General features: G+C 38.6%; 1 protein-coding gene across 1 annotated transcript; it reads left to right on the forward strand.

Moving 5' to 3' along the window:
• The first annotated feature begins 277 nt into the window (after nt 1–277).
• LOC141439572 (clavesin-1-like) lies at nt 278–6,502 on the forward strand. Its single transcript, XM_074103861.1, has 5 exons — nt 278–522; nt 1,832–2,081; nt 3,285–3,395; nt 4,852–4,988; nt 5,395–6,502. The coding sequence occupies exons 2-5, from the start codon at nt 1,947–1,949 to the stop codon at nt 5,534–5,536; spliced, it is 525 nt and encodes a 174-aa protein (XP_073959962.1). The 5' UTR covers nt 278–522; nt 1,832–1,946; the 3' UTR covers nt 5,537–6,502.
• Nucleotides 6,503–12,867: the final 6,365 nt, after the last annotated feature.

The following is a 12,867-nucleotide window of genomic DNA, read 5'->3' on the forward strand; positions in this document are numbered from 1 at the left end:
CTGCGAGACCTTGGCAGCACACTACAGCACAATAATTCTTGATTTGTCGTTCTTTTCGTTATTTATGTTTTTACTGTGTTTTTCTTCTGATGTAGCTTGTGACCTTCTTCCCAATAAATATTATGGGTTTGATAAAATTTTTGAGCAACAGCGAGGTCCAAGTTCTGGTGAACACCTGTTTTGAAGGTCTGGAAGAAAGTTTCTTATAAAGTGGTTTAATGGCTCTAGAATCTAGATGGACAGTTGAATTGAGCTTTTATTTTTGTACTCAGATTGCGAACTTTTCAATCACCCCTCGTAGCGTCAATACAAAGCGTACTCTAGCGTCAAACAATTACTGTGAAATCAACTTTAATTTTCAGATGACAAACTTCTAAGGAGATTCCTGCATTGTTCTTACTACGACATTGAAAAGGCACAGAATGTTATTGAATCTTTCTCGAGTTTAAGAGCGACATCACCAGAGCTTTTCAACGACCGAGATCCACTTTCGACACAAATTCAAAACACTCTAAAAATCGTGTAAGTAATTTTGGGCTAATATTCTCTTAATCATTAAATCTGGAACGCCTACATAACGAACACAGGTAGCCTTATTGTCTAACGCAGTCGGAATAATAATCTCTTTCATCACTTCTCTCTGTTACACAGTTAGTAGAGGTTAGAAAGAGATGGTGAATGCGGTTGCGAGCGATCAGGCGTTAGGCGGTTATCACACAGCTACCGCAGTCCACTGCAGTGTGCCAACGGTGCTACAGTTTTCACTTTCAAGTTTTGATATGTATGCAAAAACCCTTTAGAACCATCTCGTAGACAGATTTGCTAACTAGCTACGAAACGGGAATTATGCTTTCTCGTTTTGTAGCTAGTTACCAAATGGGAACAATTTTCCATCTCGTAGCAAGATTTGATAGCTAGCTATGAAATGAAAATCGTGCTTTCGAGTCGGGTATATTTTTCCCATTTCGAAGCTAGTTACCAAATCTGGCTACGAGATAGGTCTAAAGGATTCTCGTTATGTAGCCAGCTTCAAATCGGGATTAATTTTTTTTTTCATTTCGAAACCAGCCATGAAATCTGGCTACGAGATAGGACTAAAGTATTCCCATTTTGTAGCCAGCTTCGAATCGGGATAAAAATTTTCCCATTTTGAAGCTAGCTTACAAATCTATAGTATAACAAACATACGTAATTAAACTATCTTCCATAAAACACGAAGTCATGATCGTAAAGCAGCAACTGAACATATTTCAGTAAATAAAGATTCCGGATAAGAGTATTCATATGTCTAATCTATCACGTAGTAGAGTAGGTACATATAAGTATATGGTTGTGATTATACAACAGAAATAAACACTTGTTTCGCGTCCGGGTGTTACATATAAACAAACAAAATTGTCTCAGGAATTTTAAATTTTGTGTGAAGGTGATTCTCATAGCAGAAACGATAAAGGATTTGGCACACTGGATGCGTCCTGTCGACATTGTTGTCCATACATAATGCGGGCAGCGTTCACTTTGACCTGACCGCAGACCGCAGGACGCATCCAGTGTGCCAAATCCTTAAGAAAACTGAAATGTTAACAAGTAAAATATCAACTTACAAAATGTAGCAAGTATTGACGTGGTACTCTGATCGTCCACGTCCAACCCTTTGGTATTTTCACTTTCAATCTCTTGCAAATTTACATAAAACTCAAACACGCTAAGTCCTCTTTCTGATTTATGCCACAAAATAACACAAATTTGACCTAATAGAGATTTTATAGGCATCTTTATTTCAGTACAAAACTATTATTTACGCTATATTTATCTCTTTACTTTTTTTCAGAAATCTAGCCCGTATCAAGGCCTCAGGGAACAGACTCTTGTGGTTGTCGCAAATAAACGACCCAGGCTTACGAAACTTCGACCATCTTCAACTTATACGTGTCTTCTTACTTGTCATGGACGCCTGGATTCTGGACGAAGAAGGCCTGGTGGATGCCGACGTGATCATTATTGACGCGAAGGATATATCATTGAGGATGTTGACCAAAATGAACATTTCCGTGACGAGGAAAATGGCCAAATATCAAGAGGTGAGAGCAGGGGTGGCAGGGGTAAACTCAAACCCGTTAGGGGTAATTATAATTGTTCGAGCATTTATTCCATTTGATTTTTGTGGGCACATTTTTGTTGACATGGTAGAAGATTCTCTGCTACACTTTCCAGATTATCTAGGAGAAGTATAGGACGCCTAAAAATAATCGAAAATGTCATCTATTTATACGGTCCCTTGACAAAAAAACCCGCGAAAATGAGGCGGTTAAAACGCTGAAATTATGACCAGGCTGGTGGACTTTATTGTCAGAGTTTTTTTCGTAAGCGAAATGATGCGGGTGATAATAATTTACCAGGCCACACATTGTCACATAAACAACCGTCTGAATTACTCAGCCATTCTGTTTTGCTTCATTAGGTATGGTCTACCGTTTCGATAAATATACTATTCCGGGTAGACGTCTTATTTCCTACTATGGCAGCGGTTATGGTGGAGACAAATTAAGAGTTTATGCAAGTAAAACCTGATGAGTTGAAGAGCTAAGTGATTGTCAGTGTTGCTGACATCGGCACCGGCCCAGAAGAATCTAAAAGGCAGAAGAAAGAAATTTGTAACGTGTCGTTTATTTTCCCGGCTGTCTCACTATTCGTAGTATTCGTGTCTGAAACAGTTCCAGGCACAAGTAAGTGCCTGGAAACTAAATTAAGGAGAAAAATCTTAATAAATACACCAGCGCGATCGCTGCGATCAAAGTTCCTATAATAAATCCTCTTTTTTATATATAGCCTATATAGTGTCCCACTGCTGGGCAAAGGCCTCCCCTTTCTCCTTCCACTCGTCACTTCACTCTGGCTTCGGCAAAATGTTGCCAGTCCGGCCGGAATCGCTCCAAATCGTCCCGCCACCTTCTTTTAGGACTGCGTCTGCTCCGGTGCCCGCCGCTTGGAACCCAATCAGTGATGATTTTGGCCCAACGATCCGGATGCATCCGGCAGACATGTCCTGCCCAGTCCCTCTTTAGTTTGGCGGTTTTTGTCCCCACATCAACAAATCGGGTTTTTGAGCGCAGGTCAGTGTTCCTTATTCTATCGGCTCTTCGAACACCTAGGATACTGCGCTCCATAGCCCGCTGGCAAACCTTGAGTTTGGACTTCTGGGCCTCAGTCAAAGACCAGGTCTGAGCACCGTAGGTTAGGATACAATCCTCTTATTAAGATTTAATTTATTTTGACAATTTCAGGAAGCGATGCCGATAAGATTGAAGCAAATGCATGTATACAACTCGCCAACTTATATGGACAAAATATTTTCAGTCATGAAACAATTTCTGAAACACGATATTTCTGATATGGTAAGCATAACATATTTTGCAACTTTCAGTACGGACCAATAGATACCTACATAAGGGTGAAGAAGACATCCCCCCCCCACCCCTGGATGTCCGTTGGTAAAAATGGAGATGGTATTATTTGCATTAGTTTGTTTCAGTTAGTCATTTCATTATTCGTAGCAGTCGGCCATTAATTGTTGAGTAGACAAGCGTTTCACCAGTCGCATATATTGAACAAATAATGTAACGGTTTTCATAAAACAATATAGTGTGCTTGCAAATTAAATTCCCTAAAATTTAATGTTAATTGTGAATCTTATTTCTTCAGTATATGTCACAGGAAACCAATAGTTTGATGCGCTGGTAGAAGAACTACTCTGTTGTGACATCCATTACCAGCTCTACACTGTGTACATAGAGTGACTCCGTTGGAACGGAATCAAGTATCTAGTATCTGCCTAATGTAAAAACAGAGTTATTATTTCTTCTATATTAATATCAAAGGTCACATTTAATTCGTACATTCGACTCTAAAACAGCTGCGTCACCATCATTATCTAACAATCCGTTTCCAAACTTGAATGAAGGTTAGGTAATTAATTAGGTAACCATTTGACGTTTAAAACTTGTAAACATCCTTACGAATAACATAAATTTATGTGAAAGTATCTGTCTCTCTGTAACCTATCTTCATGTTTAGATTGCCGAATCCTTTACCTTATCGGGACCTCGGGAGTGACATGAAATAATTTTTATCCGGCAAAATTGCGCAGATCCCGCGGGATAGCGATAAACGAATTATGTATCACACATACTTAGCTGTGGTCTGTGGTGCACGATTTGTAACCGAGAAGCAAAATATTTTTTTTGGTAAAAAAATATTTTTAATGCTAGCTTTTCTCATTGACTGTACTTTTTGTTGACTGTACTTGCATTGTCACTCAAACTACACTTGCATACCAAATTTCAAGTCGATGCCATTAACGGTTGAAGAGTTCCGTCCTGTGGAGACGTTCCTTGCCGTACTACCCTACCAGGATATCGCTACCAGATTATTGTATTGTCACGCAATTTGCATATGTATACCAAATTTCAAGTCAATCCAACTACTGGAAGTTGGTCGAATTTAATGCGAGATTTGATTACAAACAGACAGACAGACAGTCAACGGGACAGGTGAAACTAAATAGAAGCTCGCTATTTAATTGTAGTTTTAGTCCTATGAATATTTTGTATTTTCTTAATATTTTTTAATTCAGTATTATTATAATTATAGTTTGCAAATAAGGTTAATATTTAATAGAAGCTTGTAAAAATAGTTCTTATTTTTATTATGAGAGGGAGGTAAACGAGCAACCGGGTCATCTGATGGTAAATTAACACCACCGTTCATGAGAATCATCTACTCAAGGAGAGTCAGTTCCGTTGCCGGCCGTTTAAGAAAGTGTAAGTTCAGTGCATTTCGTTGTAATTTCAGATCCATTTCCATCTACCGAACTCCGATACTCTGTACAAGCATGTGAGCAGAGACGAGCTACCTTCAGACTTTGGCGGAACCCTCCCTAGCATGAAAGAACAAACGGAGAAAATCCTCGAAGTTACGTACAAGTACAGGTGAGCAAATGATGATCCTGCTTTTCTCACTTACTCCTACACAGGGCGATTCTGGATTCCGCACTCCTGCACGCCATGCAGTATCACGCTCATTTACCGACTTTGGGCTTCATGACAAGAAAATTAGTACGGGCAATGACTCATTTACCGACCACGGATTTCGTGACAAGCACATTAAGGTCGAGGGTTCTATTTGGAGGGTTACAACCAAGGTAGCCTGCATGTTTCGACACTGTTTACGAACAAGTGTGATGAAAAAAATATTCCTCGCCACGCATCCTTGTAAATATCTGGTGAAAACGCAGTCTAAAATAAAATGATAGATATTTTCTTAGTAGGAATCATCGCTTAAACCCAAAGACTAATATTGGCTTTAAATCATAATTTTCGTTTGGTTGCGTTACAGGGAGTCCTTGCTAAACAACAGCCTATGGAAAGCTCCTGAGAAGAAATCCAAGAAGACCTCCAAAAACCTTACTTCTTCTGTCCCTCCTCCAGTCTCTCCGACAACAGAAGAAGTTACTTTCCGCTCTCTTTCAATAGACTAACTGCTTGTTTCATCGTTCTCTTGTTAAGTTCCTTTTTCCACCACACACGACCACAATCACACCTGATAGTAAGTGATGTGGGCTAAGATAGACCGCGCTTGCCTAATAAATTCTCATTCACGCTAGATTTGAAGACGGCCAGATTGTAGCGATCAGGGAACACAGACGCAGGACTCTCCACTCCTCCTCTCAGGATAATAAAGTCAACATTACAGTGGCCGTGGTCACGAGTAGACTGAAGTCTGGGGTGTCAAGTCTGCCTAGCAGCGCGAGTCCTTCGAACTACCCGCACTTGTACTCGTGTTATTCGTGTGTGTTAGCGTGATAAGTCCTGTGCGTGGTATTTTGACCATGAGTGAAAATCACGAAAGTTTAAGACGTTATTTCATGATTTGGTCTCTGTTTAATTGAACAAAGTATTTATTGTATGTGATGCCAGGAACTTGAAAGACGAGATGAAATACAGGGTCAAAGGCTGTTTAAATGTTACCTATTATAAGTAATTTCCTTGCATTTCTTAGCATAAGCTAGTAAATTTTGATAAAATGTTAATGGTTTTTGTACCATCCGTCTACCTATTTGTCAAGTTTTACTACTGGGAAGTACCTAAATCAAAACATACGTTACGGTATAGTTTTTTATTGAGGATATTATATTAGACATGTTTCTGTACTTGCTCGATTTTTTTAGTGTGTATTATTCAGTTTTCTTAGTAATAAAAATAAGGTAGAGCCTGGCCAAGCTAAGTCTGCAACGGAATTATTTGGCAACACTGTATTTTAACGTTAAATCACGTACATAATATGCGTTACATTTGCAGTGTTACCATATTATTCTCTGCAGAGTTAGCTTGGCCAGGCTCTAAGATGTATCCTAGACTGTATTTTCCTAAAGAATATTTTTATATAATAAGATTAATAAGTAACTATGAGCAGTATCAATTATTAAATTACGATGTGACACGGCCATTTATGTTATGATTTCATATGTATCATAATCCATACTATACTATCCATACTATACCTATATACTATATATTATTATTATAATATTATAAATGCGAAAGTAACTCTGTCTGTCTGTCTGTCTGTCTGTCCGTCTGTCTGTTACGCTTTCACGCCTAAACCGCTGAACCGATTTTGATGAAATTTGGTACAGAGATAGAATAGACCTTGGGAAAGAACATAGGCTATCTTTTATCGCGAAAAAGAGGCTTTCAGGGGTTGAAATAGGGGATGAAAGTTTATATGGTGGAAGTTCGTAGCTATCGAAGATAAAACCATGAAACTTGGCATTTAGGCACTTAATAACAAATAATTCTATATTTGTTTGAGTTTTTTTGAAAATTCGACCTGTGAGGGGTTGAAATAGGGGGTGAAATTTTATATGCAAGGTCGTTATTATTGAAGATAAATCGATGAATCTTTATGAAACTTGGCATTTGGGCACGTGATAAGAGATAAGTAAATAGATATATTTTCGCGCGTTTTTAAAAAATCTTCCTGTCTCTCACTCTCTCACTCTCTCTGCTTGTGAAGCGACACAACACAAGCCGTCACGTGCAACACACTGCATCAGATAAATGTGAACGCATCCATATAAAATGTATGAAACCATAGAGGTAGGAGAGTATGAAACCGACACCGTTCTGATGCGTCACGACATGACATAACACGACAGATAAATGTGAACCGGGCTTTATAACATCTACAGCATAGCTTTATAACATACATGCACAACCCGTCCTGCTTCTCTTACACTTCAAACAATACATATGTCACAAAGGCACAACTGTGACAAGCACCTGATAAAGCACTAACGCGTTTCGATCTGTATACTGGTTTATTATCAAAGTTCATCATCATCATCTTGTCAGCCGAAAGACGTCCACTGCTGGACATAGGCCTCCCCAAGGCTCTCCACTCAGACCGGTCTTGAGCTTTCCGCATCCAACGAGATCCCGCGATCTTAACCAGGTCGTCGCTCCATCTTGTTGGAGGCCTACCGACAGCTCGTTTCCCGGTCCGCGGACGCCATTCTGACCCCTGACGACCTTCTGACCCCATCGGCCATCAGTTCTGCGAGCTACCCGCCCACTGCCACTTCAGTTTCGCAATTCTTCGGGCTATGTCCGTAACCTTAGTTCTAACTAACATCATTTCTGATTCTATCCCGCAGAGGAACCCCGAGCATAGCCCTCTCCATAGCCCTTTGAGTGACTTTGAGCTTCCTCATGAGGCCCATCGTTAGCGTTAGTTATATTATTAATATGTGTAATGTAGAAATAAATTATACAAATACAAGAACAGCTAAGTAGAAAGTGCCACTAAAAAGTCAATAACTAAATGTAGTTGGAGCCTTAAATTAAATTTTCAGTATTTATTAGTTTTTAGTAACCTGAATTTTTAGTATCTGCCACAGTGGAACGTGTAGAAATATCTAACACGTCTTACCGGCCCTATAAATAGAGTCATATCAAATATTTACACACGCTTTGTTGTGTCAGATATTGGTGCTGGTACGTCGTAGTGGTACGTACTCGCGATCAAAACAGTCAGGCGTATGACAGCTGAGACGTCATTCGAAATAGTAGATTGATAACCAAGAGTGGAAAGTGACTTATTTCAACCGAGATATTCGTGAGAGCGCCAATAGTTCGAGGGGAAATAGGTAGACGCGGGAATTTCACCCGAGTTAGACACTCTACTTTTCATTTCGACTGTCGTGAGGAAAGTAAAATACTACAAAAAAAAATGAGAATAGGTAATTATAAATTGAATTTACTTATATCCAACCTCCAACGGTACCTTTTTGACCTGGACACTTTCCACGGCCGACTATAAAAAAAACCGAGTTGGTTACGACCACGAAGCTTATATACAAAACTGGAGGTTGAACGCCGAACGAGAAGTTTGACCTTTATTACTTATTTATATATTCCATCTCTTTCTTTCACATTTCACGAATGACTTCCATCTCTTTCTTGACCTAACTAAAGAAAGAGATGAAATATGTTCGTGACGTAATAAGATCAAATTTCTTGTTTCAAATGGATTTTCGGCGTTCAACCTCCAGTGTTGTATTATAAGCTCCTTGGTCACGACGTGCATCTAGTCGTAGATGGTCATGCCGACACGTGAAAAAAAGTGTCATTGACGTAACTCAACTATCTCCGACTCCATGGCTAATCGAAAAATAAAAAATTAATACTTTCCTCCCTTGAGATGAAAACGCAACTTTCCACCCGGCTAAGCCATGAAAATTAAACTTTCCGAACAGGAGAGATGAAAAACATATTATTATAACAACTATGTACAGCAATATGTGGAGCAATCTGTGCTCGGCATGTATACCGCTGTCAATCGTCTTTTAAAATCAAATTCTAGAATCATACAATATAAAAATACTATCATACATAATAAAGTCAATCTAGCCTGCCAGGTGGTCAGTTTTACCACCTGCCAGCGGTATACAGCCTAGTCCCTACATATCGCATCGGGTTCATGTGAATTCACTTTCTGAGAAAGTACACGTGGCTGGAGGGCGAATATTGATACGAGCTGGTTATCGCCATTATTTGAAACGCACCAATAAATGTTCGTCGGTGTGGGTTTGTCACAGAAAAGGTTCGTGCAACGGATTTTTAGTAATATATGCATCGGAAAGGAACATTGTGCGAGATGAAAAACATTCCTGTGTGCCTGATTGATTACGAATCCATAGATATTGAGAAAGAAATCACCGCCTTAAAAAACAGTTACCTACCGCTGATTATAGACCCATTCCTACGCTATATAAACAACAAATGAGAATAATCATGTGTGAGGAATACATCGATAAACTTTCACCTTTTCATTCTGTAAGAGATGCTTTATACAAAGCACGCCAGAAATCAGCGAGTACATCAAAGTTAGATTCGGCACACATATTATGCGGCTAGCGAAAATAATAAGTGGAAATTAAAACGTATGAGAAAAATAGACTAGTGAGAATTTATAACACAGGTAAAATATATGAATGCGAATGATCCGTATTGGTAAAAAAATGCGTAGATAAAGATGCGTGTAGCGAGCGAAAGGAAAGAGTAGAAATTATATCGTGTCAGAAAATTATCCATTGGTCGCAGTATCGTATGGAAAATAAAGAAAATGGGAAAAACGCAAATGGGAATTAATGCGAACGGGAATTTAAATATCGGGGGAAAAAAATATTGGGTAATTGATCTATACAGTCTGCCGGACATCGATCGAGCACGGTGGCGTCGCTCTGTACGTAAAAACCGGCACCTCATATATAAAACGGAGCGACCTACACACCGCAGCCGTTCAATTTCATTGCGAGTTATCTGCAATAGAAATAATAAATTGTAAAGTTATAATAATTGGTATGTATAGAACTGGCAATGGAGATTTTGACATTTATTTAAATAGAATTACTTTTAAGAAGGTTAAGTGACGAAAACAAAAGATTCATTTTGGTTGGCGACATAAACGTGGATTATTCTCGGGAAAACTGTTTGAAACGTCGTTTAAATGACGTTCTTAAGAGCTATGGATCTGAGAATATTGTTCAATTCCCAACGCGAATTTCGCTCGACAGCTCAACATCAATCGACTGTGGAGTGACACGGTGTGACAGCGGGCCGGTTACCGCGGCGCCCGTCGACACAGCTATCAGTGACCATAATGCTCAGCGATACATACTAACTGTGGAACAGAAACACTACTGCCCCACACAGACGACTATTTAACAAAGAGTGACTTCTAATTAATCAAATTATTTATTTTACAGTGACATTGAAAGATACAATTGGAATTTTATTTATAATAACGACATTGACATTCATGAAAAAAAAATATTAGGATTATCATAAAATATTACATTAATATTCATTTCCCTTTTAAAAAAACTAAAAATTAAGAATAAACAACCTGCCACATGGCTCACGGATGAGATTAATGAATACATGCGTAAATTTAATGATTTTAATGAGATTCTTCGGCAGTATCCTGATGAGGAGATTATTGCAGAATGCAGAGCCCACTATGTGGAACTTATCAAGTCTGCGACATTAACTGCGCGCAAACAGTACGACCACCAAGGTCTTGATGAGAGTAAAAATCCTTCCAAGGAAATATGGCGCATCATAAATGATGAAATATCCTTGAAGCAGAGGGGTGGGACCATATCTATTAAGGATGTTACTGATACTGACACAAATGTGCCTGACGCTGACGTACCAGATAAGTTTAATGCCCATTTTTTAACAGCTGCCTCAAACTTTACATTACAGTGCAAATATGAGAAAAACATTGGATAGGTATTTATTAATACACTTGTAGCAATAAGAGTGCGCAAGGTGCGCGGCGGGTGGTAAATAAATATGGCCAGATATTCAGGATACAATTATATTGTCCAAATCAAATTAAATAGAGCACTTTAAACATATGGATTGATGAAATTATTATTGATTAAAATTAATATCAGAGGACGACACAAATTCACACGTACCAGCTATCGAGATTAGAAAAGAAGAGAGCGATGACGTTTTGTATGACAGCCTTGACAAGCCAGAGCTTATTGTTACCATGTAAAGCATAGACTAAGACACAATTTCAACAAAACTAAAGTAAACTAAGATGGGATACCTTACGTGCCAGTAATTTCACCGGCTGTCTTACTCTCCACGCCGAAACACAACAGTGCAAGCACTGCTGCTTCACGGCAGGATTAGCGAGCAAGATGATGGTAGCAATCCGGGCGGACCTTGCACAAGGTCCTACCACCTGCAAAAATTATTACTTAGTAACCTAAATTCGTCGGGGAGTGGTTGTCTTTTGTCATTCGTGTCCGGTATTACCTCGAAAGCGTTAGTTGTAGTGGCCTTTAGGTAGTTTGTTGGGCTGTAATTGCTTGATCTGTCTGATCTTTCCACTGAATCACCACTTTTGATTTATTTATTTACCTAATTGTTTCGTAAATCACATTGTTCCGTTTTGTATCCCTATACTAGATAGGTAACACATTATACAAAAACCGGCCAAGAACGCATCGGGCACGCCCGGGATAGGGTTCCGTAGCCGTCAGAATCGAACTATCCGTATTAAACAAGTAATATTTTCTAAGGATTTTATATATTGTACGGCATAGGTAATCAAAGTAAGTATATTTTACGAGTTAGGGTGCTATATATGTATACTGTTAAACTACTAAGAATTCTCAAGCAATCTACTTTTTTTTGTTAGTTTGATAATTTTACTATCACAGGAATTTTCTGAAAAATTGTAAACAAACAGTTTTAGCTTTTAAAGGAGGGACGCTAGATTTCAACAAAAATTTGTTCTTCAAAATTTGATTTTGAAAACGAATCACTGTATCGAAAATTACCATCACAACTCCGCAATGATTTCAAAAGACCTATCCAACGATATCCCATACTATAATGTTGGACCAGAAAAAAGTATCACCCCAACTTCACGTCTGTGGGAGGAACCCTAAAAAAAATGTTTTTTCTATATTTTATTTTCCACTTTGTTGACATAATTGCCAAATATGTCCATGCAAAATTAAAGCTTTCTAGCACTAATAGTCTTCTTTTCAGTTTTTAATATTTTGTAGTAACACTATGACGTATATTATTTACTATATAACAGTCATGAAATAGTTTTTGAGATATTCAAAATGAGCTCTTGATTTTTTATTAGTCATATTGGACAAATAATCTTGTTGACCCTTGTTTCGCCTCGCAGCCGCCATGTTTTTTTTATTTTATAACGTCACCTATCTAAAGACACTTGGGGGACGATTGATACCTTAATTGTCTAAATCCGTCCGTGTGTGTGCGTGCGTGCGTGCGTGCGTGCGTGTGTGTATGTTTGTTACTCCTTCACGCTAAAACGGCTGCACGGATTTGGATTAAATTTGGTTTGTAGATTGCTGGACATCTGGAGCAACACATAGTTTACTTTTTATCCCGATATTTTGTGAAATCCCGGAATTTTAATTCAATTGCTGTATCTAATAATTTACTATGGGTAAATACTAGTAAAAAAAATTATTTGTCTTTAACAGCGCCCATCGAATGACGTAAAATGTCACATTGACTAGATATGTTTGGTGGCCTAAGAATCCATCCAAGCATTTTTTTCATTTGCTCAAATATAACCTACATACCTACATACTTTATTGTTTGAAAAACCAAGCCGTAGAATATTTTACAAACCTGTCGATTACATAGAGATCCTATTTGGTGTATGACACCGTCGGTGTGATGTTGTTCATTATACAATTTACGTACGTAAATAGGCCCGCGGTACTCCCGACCCGACCTG

The sequence above is a fragment of the Choristoneura fumiferana genome, chromosome 21 (genome assembly GCF_025370935.1).
Source record: "Choristoneura fumiferana chromosome 21, NRCan_CFum_1, whole genome shotgun sequence".
Taxonomy (NCBI): Eukaryota; Metazoa; Arthropoda; class Insecta; order Lepidoptera; family Tortricidae; genus Choristoneura; species Choristoneura fumiferana.